The 8,319-nt window shown below is 39.5% G+C and overlaps 1 protein-coding gene across 1 annotated transcript in view; it reads left to right on the top strand.

Annotated features, from left to right (window-relative positions):
* CDKL3 (cyclin dependent kinase like 3) overlaps positions 1-8,319 on the top strand; it is a 99,002-nt gene that overhangs the window by 79,602 nt on the left and 11,081 nt on the right. Inside the window, exons 7-9 of the mRNA XM_007943760.1 lie at positions 3,623-3,761; positions 3,860-4,176; positions 6,176-6,269. Coding sequence (XP_007941951.1) covers positions 3,623-3,761; positions 3,860-4,176; positions 6,176-6,269 — 550 coding nt within the window. The remainder of the gene's footprint in view (positions 1-3,622; positions 3,762-3,859; positions 4,177-6,175; positions 6,270-8,319) is intronic.

Here is an 8,319-nt window from a genome sequence, read left to right as displayed (position 1 = left end):
GTGTCTCCTTTTTTGGTATTTTCACGCAAATTCTTCTGCTAGTTGGGGTTTAGTCCACTTTTGTATCCTTCCCCTCAAGGCTCAGGGGTCCAAGATTATCTTCTGTGTCTTTGTTAATTGGTTTCCCTTTTCTTTGTTGAAGAGCGTCTGTGCAGTCTTTGTGCCTAGTTCGCCATCTTTTTACATATACTTTCAATGGTCATCTTAAACCAGATAATGAGAACATAAACAATCAGTACTTCCTGGCTTTATTTCCATTTGGATCTCTGACTCTGAATAGTCGGGTTTTCCTCTGAGACTTGTAGATTTTCTGATTTGTAAATTCCAGTAGAAATTCAGTAAATTTCACTAGATCAGAGACTCCATCTCTAGTCAGTTTGTCATACTGTGGTGGCTTGGCATTGCTGTGATGCTATGTTACCAATATTTCAAATACTTGCAGGGTCACCTATGGTGTACAGGTTTCAGAGGAGTTTCCAGACTGAGACAGACTAGGAAGAAGGACCTGATGATCTACTTCTGAAAAAATTGGCCAGTGTGGTAGTTAAGGTTGTGTGTCAGCATGGCTGGGCCTGGTGTTGAGTGGCTGGGCAAGTGGATGTAGTGATTCCCTATGATGAGACTGGTCATCAGCTCCATGCTGGAATCTGCTGTGAGCAGCCTTAGGGATATGGTCTGCTTCCAGTATATAAGAAGCAGCTTTGAGAAAGGTCTCTGAGCTTTTTAGCACATCTGGATCCTACATTTGGCCAAGTCTTCATTTCAGTGGCCTACCATGTGGCTTGATAACATTAAGACTGTGCCATATTACTTGTCCTTGGGTTTGTCAACATCAGCAGCCAGCAGCTGCCTGAGTCAAGAGATGCTTTCAGCTCCAGAGGACCAGGAGCAAGAGGCAGAACTGAAGCCCAAGGTCAAGGAGTCTTCACCCAGCCCCTAGAGCTGGCACTTTACCCTCTGATTTCTAGCCTCCTAAATTGTAAGAGAATAAATTCCTGTTTGTTAAAGTCATCCTTTTGTGGTATTTTTGTTAGAGCAGCACTGAAGAACCAAAATGGCCAGTGAAAACCTTATGAATAGCAATAGAACATTGTCTGATATAGTACTAGAAGATGAGCCCCTAAGATAGGAAGGCATCCAAAATGCATCTGCCTCTTCAAAGTAGAGTTGACTTTAATGATGTGGATAGATTAAAGCTTTCGAGGCCATCATTTGCTGATGTGGCACAACTCAAAACAAGAAGAAAGAGCTGTAAACACCCATTAATAGTTGGCATATGGGATGTACAAAATAAAAGTCTAGGAAAATTGAAAGTTGTCAAAAATAAAATGGAATGCACATCAATGTCCATGGAAGTAACAGTCAAGAAATCAAACAATGTATTAAATTGAGCAAATCTACTGAAAAATACCTCTTTAAAGTGCTAAAAAGGAAAGATGTCACTTTGAGGACAAAGATGTGCCTGATCCAAGCCATGGTATTTCCAGTCACCTCATATGCATCTGAAAGCTGGAGAATGAATAAGGAAGACTGAAGAAAAATTGATGCCTTTGGATTATGGTGTTGATTAAAAATACAGAATATGCCATGGACTGGCAGAAGAACAGTCTTGTTCTTCTGTCTTGGAAGAAGTACAGCCAGAATGCTCCTTAAAAGTGAGGATGGCAAGACTTCATCTTGTATATTTTGGACATGATACCAGAAGAGTTCAGTCCTTGGAGAAAGACATCATTCTTGGTAAAGTAGAGGGTCAGTGAGAAAGAGAAGTATCTTCAACGAGATGGATTCACACAGTGGCTGTAACAGTGGGCTCAAACATAGCAATGATTGTGAGGAGGACACATGACCGGGCAGTGTTTTGTTCTGTTGTACATAGGGTTGCTATGAGTTGAAACCGATTTGATGGTATTTAACAACAACAACAACAAAGACTGTAATTAGCACTCACTTCCCAAATGATTTTTTTCATTTTTTATCTAATCTTTGTTGTAGTGCCTGTTATCTTATCCTCCCCACCAGATTGGAAGTTCTATGTCTCTTACAGCCCTTCTGTGTCTCACACTGCCTACTCAGCATATAGTATACACTGATAATCTAGATTCACTAATCAGTCATGTTTCTAAAAAACACTTTCCTATATGAGCTTTGAAAGAAACAGGAAGTTTTTAATTAATTGTATAATCATTCAGTTGGCCATCAGGCGTGAGGTTAGAAAGATAAACATCAATTAAAAATATGATGGCATTAAGGCCAAGTATGGAAAAGTCCAGGCAATGCCACTGCAGATAGATAAAAGTAGAAAAAAGGGAAATAAAAGAGAAGTGTAGAGAGTAACTAGAACTTTCAGATATTTAGGAATGTTACTCTAAAACAAAAAATAAGAAAATATATTGAAAGTGCCATTGATGAAAAGTGCCAGTGATGAAGTTATAAAGTTGCTCTATATCAATTCTACAAAGACTAAATTGACTTCTCTTAGGTATTTAGATACTAGGTTTTGACTATTATGGAGCAAAAGTATTTCAAGTTCAAATTATAGGACCCTCAGAAAATGTTTGGAGAAAGGTCTTTTCCTTTGATAAGATGCCTTTTCCTTTTGTGGACCTCCTGCAGGACAAGAGAACTTTGGCAGAAGTGTTTTCATTTGTCTCATTCAGCCAGCTAACTGCACTGGTTCTTTCTTTACCTCTTAACACTCACTGTTACTAAGCATGTTCTCTGTACAATACTGGCAGTAGTTGCCTTTTGAATTTTGAATCATGTGAATTTAGTTTCTATTCAAATATAAGAATGAAAACAAAAACAAAAAACCTCTCTTCAATATTGATGTATTCTGTTGCACTTTGTATGAAAATATTTCTCTAGAGTAAGATTTCAAAGACTTAAAAGTTCGTATTTTAAGTCTTGTTAATTTAAAGAAGGACAAAATTGAGTATTTCTTGAAATGGATGACATTAATCAAAATTAAAAGTGATATTTTTATTGAGTAAAGTTCACATTACAAAAGAAATCTCATTCACATAAGTCTATTTTGTAAAAGTTTCATATAGTGAATTTCCACAGTAAAATTTTTGAAAGATGTATTTTTACCAGCAAGCAATTTGGGTTAGGTAAATGTGACATCTAAGGTGCTGTTGTGGTACAGTGGTTAAGTCCTTGGCTGCTAACCAAAAGCTCAGGGCTTGAACCCATCAATCAGCCCCTCTGTGAGAGAAGGATGTGACAATATGTTTCTGTAAAGATTTACACTCTTTCCTATAGGGTCACTGTGATTCGGAATTGACTGAGAGGCAGTGGGGGATTATTAAGTGAGTATTGGCACATATTATGTGGTGATTTATTTATGCTGAAACTAAAATGTAAATTAATTGATCAAATGCTTCATTAATGATAAACGTAGCATAATGGCTAAAAGCACTTGACTGCTAACCAGAAGGCTGGCGGTTCAAACCCACCAGCCACTCCTCGGAAGGAAGGTTGGGCAATCCTACTTCCGTAGTGATACTGCCTCGGAAACCCAAGGAGGGGTCGCTATGAGTCGGGGCCAACTCGACGGCAAACAACAACAACAACAACATGTAAATAAAAGGGTTATTATTGGCTGATATTTTTATTTTATCAGATTCATACCAGAACTGAGAGCTAAGTTACTACAAGAAGCAAAACTCAATTCATTCATAAAGCCAAAAGAGAATTCTAAAGAAAATGAACTAATAAAAGATGAAAGAAAAACAATTTATAATAATACACTGCTCAGAAAGGTAAGAACTTTGGTTTTCTTTTTAATCCACATAGTTAGCATACTATTTACAAAAATGATTTATTTTCATGACTTAGATTTTGGATGTCTCTATTCTAGGAAATAGAAAAAGAGAAAAAGCCCAAGGAGATCAAAGTTAGAGTTATCAAAGTCAAAGGAGGAAAAGGAGATAACGCAGAACCAAAAAAGATAGACTACGAAAGTGGACGTTGTCAACAGGATGCAATTGAACATGCTCATGATACAAAGCCAGTAATTATTGAATCACCAAACTCTGTTAACCCCAGCATTAGCTCTAATGACATGAAAGAAGAGCCACATACTGGAGGTTGTATGACAATGCCACCTATCAATCTAAGTAGCAGTCATTTCATAGCAGCAAATCCCAATCCAAATCTCACCCACTCCAATCCAAGGTGAGCTGTAACGGGGAGAAAAGGTGGTTTGAAATGGACCTAAGTAAGGCAATGTTCCATATAATGGTATTTCAAAGAATCAAGTTCATAGTGTGTATGTATAAATTGAACTTGAAGGCACATTGAAAGTGTAATTGTGAAAAGGGCCATTTATCAGGTGGTTCTTATGAGTGCCATAAAAACAGCCAACTTTTCCTGGCTATATACATGTTTAATTTTTGCTAATGCTTGTTGGAAAAGCCTCTCTCTCTCTCTCTCTCTCTTTCTTTTCTTTTCTTTTTTTAAAAAAAGACCCTAAGAGAAGTTTCTTCTTCTTCAATGAGGGAAAAGGTAATAGGACCTAAATTGTGTTACTGATGTGCCTTGGGATGACAAAATAAGCTTTACTTCTGTATCACAGACAATTCTTTAAATGGAGAAAGGAAAGTTGAAAATAATCTTTCACAGTCAAATAACTTTCCAAGGTCAAATATTGAGAGAAACAGCATATTGGTCAAGTTTTTCATTTCACAGCTGATACAGATTGAGAGACTGGTACCATGAATCTGGTTCATCAATACAGTGTGGCGAGTGGTGAGGGTCTGACTATGAATGCTTCGGGGCCAATTCTAAATGTAGGGACACTGTTGTGAATCTGTTCATGGGTGGTGCAAAGGATGAAACATTAGACTACTAACCAAAAGATTGGCAGTTTGAGTCCATCCAGAGGTGCCTCTTAAAAAAAAAAGCCTGGCTGTATGCTTCTAAAAACGAGCCACTGAAAACCATATAGAGCACAGTTCTACTCTGACACACATGAAGTTACCATGAGTCTCAACACGATGGTAACTTTATTTATTTATTGTTTACTGTGAATCTGCTTTGGTGGTTCAGTGGTAGAATTCTCACTTTCTATATGGGATATTTGGGTTCAGTTCCCAGTGCATCTCATGTGCAGCTACCACTTGTCTTTCAGGAAAGGCTTGGGGTTGCTACAATGCTGACCAGTTTCCACTGGAGCTTCCAGACTCAGACAAACCAGGAAGAAAAGCATGATTATATATATATATATATAGAGAGAGAGAGAGAGAGAGAGAGAGAGAGTTTAAAATTGTGATTTGCTAGTGACCTACTTCTGAAAGTCAGTCAGTGAAAACCTTATGAATCACAGTGGTCTAGTCTGCAGCCAATCATAGGGATGGTGCAGGACCAGGCAGCTTTTTGTTCATTTGTTCATGGGGTTGCCGTGAGTCAGGGTTGTTCAGTATACCTAAACAACATCTAGGCAATGGATGTGGTCTTTAGGTTAATTAGTCCAAGCAGATCCCAGTAGACTGGTTTGGGTTGTATGTTGTGAAGCTTAGTGGGCAAGAGGTGGGCAAGTGGACATGTCTGTGTCAGTCCAGTGGTACTCTTCACAGTCTATTGGGCAAGTTATATCTAATAGCAGGCTAAAGATAGCAAAGAGTCCAATTATTTTTTAGGTGACCACAAAACCACGGTTCTGGTAATGTTGGTTATAAGCCAGTCTTGGGTAGCAAGCTCAGAAATTTAGAAACCTACAGAGGAGACAAAGGAGCTATGCTGGTGTGGTGCTTAAGGCATTTGGCTGCTAACAAAAAGGTCAGTGGTTCAAACCCTCTAACTGCTCTGTGGAAGAAAGATGAGGCAGTATGCTTCACTAAAGATTTATAGACTTGGAAACCCACTGGGGGTTGCTATGAGTTGGAATTAACTTGATGGCAGTGAGTTTGGTTTGATTTGGTTATAGACAAGACCAAGTAGGTCAACAGACCCTAGAGCATGATTTTCACCACTGTTGCTAACCATAAGTTAGCTGCTGTCTGCCCTCTTATCACCTCTCTAGTTAAAGCAATTGGTGCTTAAGGACTGACAATTGCATTTTGGCACTCAGTGTCCAAACAGTTGCCTTCCATGGTCTAACTTGTTCAAGATGGAAGCTGAAACAAAGGCACTTCTGAGGAATTCTAATAACTTCTCATTTGTTTTAAAATAATAGGTTAACTGAAAAAGCAAAAAAGAAACGCACCTCTTCACAGTCTATTGGACACGTTATGTCTAATAGCAGGCAAGAGGATACAGGTCCCATTCAAGTAAGACAAGAAGCTAGTCATTAAAATATAGCCTCTTTCAACACCCCCCCCCCCTTTGCTTTTCTCTAGCTTTGAGGCTCCAACTTCTTAAAAAATCTGCTTTTGACAAATGATATTTCTACATATATATTTACATGTGTTGCAAATAAATCGATGAATATAGTAGATTGTTCTAGTTACCTAGTGCCGCTCTGACAAGAATATACCACAAAATGGATGGCCTTAACAAACAGGAATTTATTTTTATAATTTGGAGGCTTTAAGTCCAAGTTCAAAGTGCCAGGCTCTAGGGGCTGGGTGAAAGCCCCTCAGCCTTAGGGTCAAGCTCTGCCTCCTGCTCCCAGCTCACTGAAGCTGGAGGGTTTTCTTCACTCACCAACAGCTGCTGGCTGCTGAGGCTGAGAAGCCCCAAGGTTGACAAGTCAAAAAGGCACAGTCCCGATGTTACCAAACCACACGGCAGGCCATTAACTTAAGTCCACTGTAAGTCCCAAGGTTGGCAGAGCATAGCAGGCTGCTGCTCAACGACACAGCTACATGCAGGGTCCAAGTGTGCCATAGGGTAGAGACCATTCCCAAAGACTTCTCCTTATATACAGGAAGCAGAACATATACCCAAAGGCAGTTACCCAACTGCTTGTGGTAGATCCCACCATGGAGTTGATTGCCAGTCTCCTCATGGGGATTAACTACCACCAGCTGCCCAGCCACTCAGCCAGGCCCAGCAAAGTTGACACACAAACCGAACTACCACGTAGATCATACAGGGGGCAAAGTTATGAAGACTTCTTGGCCATAACCAAATACCTTGTGGGAATGAGTTTCTGGGCATGAGGACTCAGAACCATAGTCTTGGGGGACATCAAGGTCAATTGTATAACATGGTCCACAAAGACAATATTCTACATCCTACTTTGTTGAGTAGTGATAGGGGTCTTAAAAGCCTGTGAGTGGCCATCTAAGATGCAGCTGTTAGTCTTTCCCATCCGGAGCAAAGAAGAGTGAAGAAAATCAAAGACACATGGAAACAGTTAGTCCAAAGGACTAATGGACCATGAGAACCCCATCCTCCATGACTTTAAGACCAGAAGAACTAGATGGTGCCTGGCTACCACTGTTGACTGCTCTAAAAGGGATAGCAATAGGAGATCCTGCATAGAGTGGGAGAAAAAAGTGAAACAAAACTCAAAATCATAAAAAGACCAGCTGATAGAGACTGGGGGAACCCCTGAGATTATGGCCTTTAGACACCCATCAAGCCTGGAACTGAACTTACCTCATGACTCATCTTTCAGCCAAATGATAGATAGGCCAATAGGGTGAACAGTAACACCAGGGAGGTATGCACTCATTATTAGAACAGTCCACCATATGAAATCAAAAGAGCACCTATCTGCCCAAAAATGAAGCTCAAAAGGCAGGAAGGAAGTGGGAGGACGGACAAATGGAAACAGTAAACACAGGGAGGAAGTGGGAAGAGTGCTGTTACATTGTGGGGATTGCAATCAGTGTAACAAAGCAAAATGTGTATGAATTGTTGAATGGAGAACAAATTTGCTATGTAAACTTTCACCCAAATCACAATAAAAAGTTAAAAAAAAATCCGCTTTTAATTTCTGTTTTACGTATCTAGTGCTGCTATAACAGAAATACTGCAAATGGATGGTTTAACAAACAGAAATGTATTTTCTCATAGTTTAGGAGGCTAGAAGTCTGAATTCAGACTATTGGCCGTAAGGTAAGGCTTTCTTTCTTTGTCATCTCTGGAGGAAGGTCCTAATCTCTTCAGTTTCTGCATCCTGGTTCCTTGGATAGCTCCATGTATCTTGACATCTGTGTTACCCCATCTCTGCTTCTTTCACTTGCTTAGTCTCCTTTATATCCTTTATATCTCAAAAGTAATAGATTAAAGACATATTCTACACTAATTCTGAAAGCTTTCAAGACCTTCATTTGCTGATGTGCCACCACTCAAATTGAAGAGAAACAGCCGCAGACATCCATTAATCATCGGAACATGGAATGTACGAAGTATGAATCTAGGAAAATT

Source organism: Orycteropus afer, unplaced genomic scaffold (assembly GCF_000298275.1).
Source record: "Orycteropus afer afer isolate SDZICR_OR568_19922 unplaced genomic scaffold, OryAfe1.0 scaffold00112, whole genome shotgun sequence".
NCBI lineage: Eukaryota > Metazoa > Chordata > Mammalia > Tubulidentata > Orycteropodidae > Orycteropus > Orycteropus afer.
Note: the sequence above shows the minus strand (reverse complement) of the source record. Positions and strands in the feature narration are given on the sequence as shown.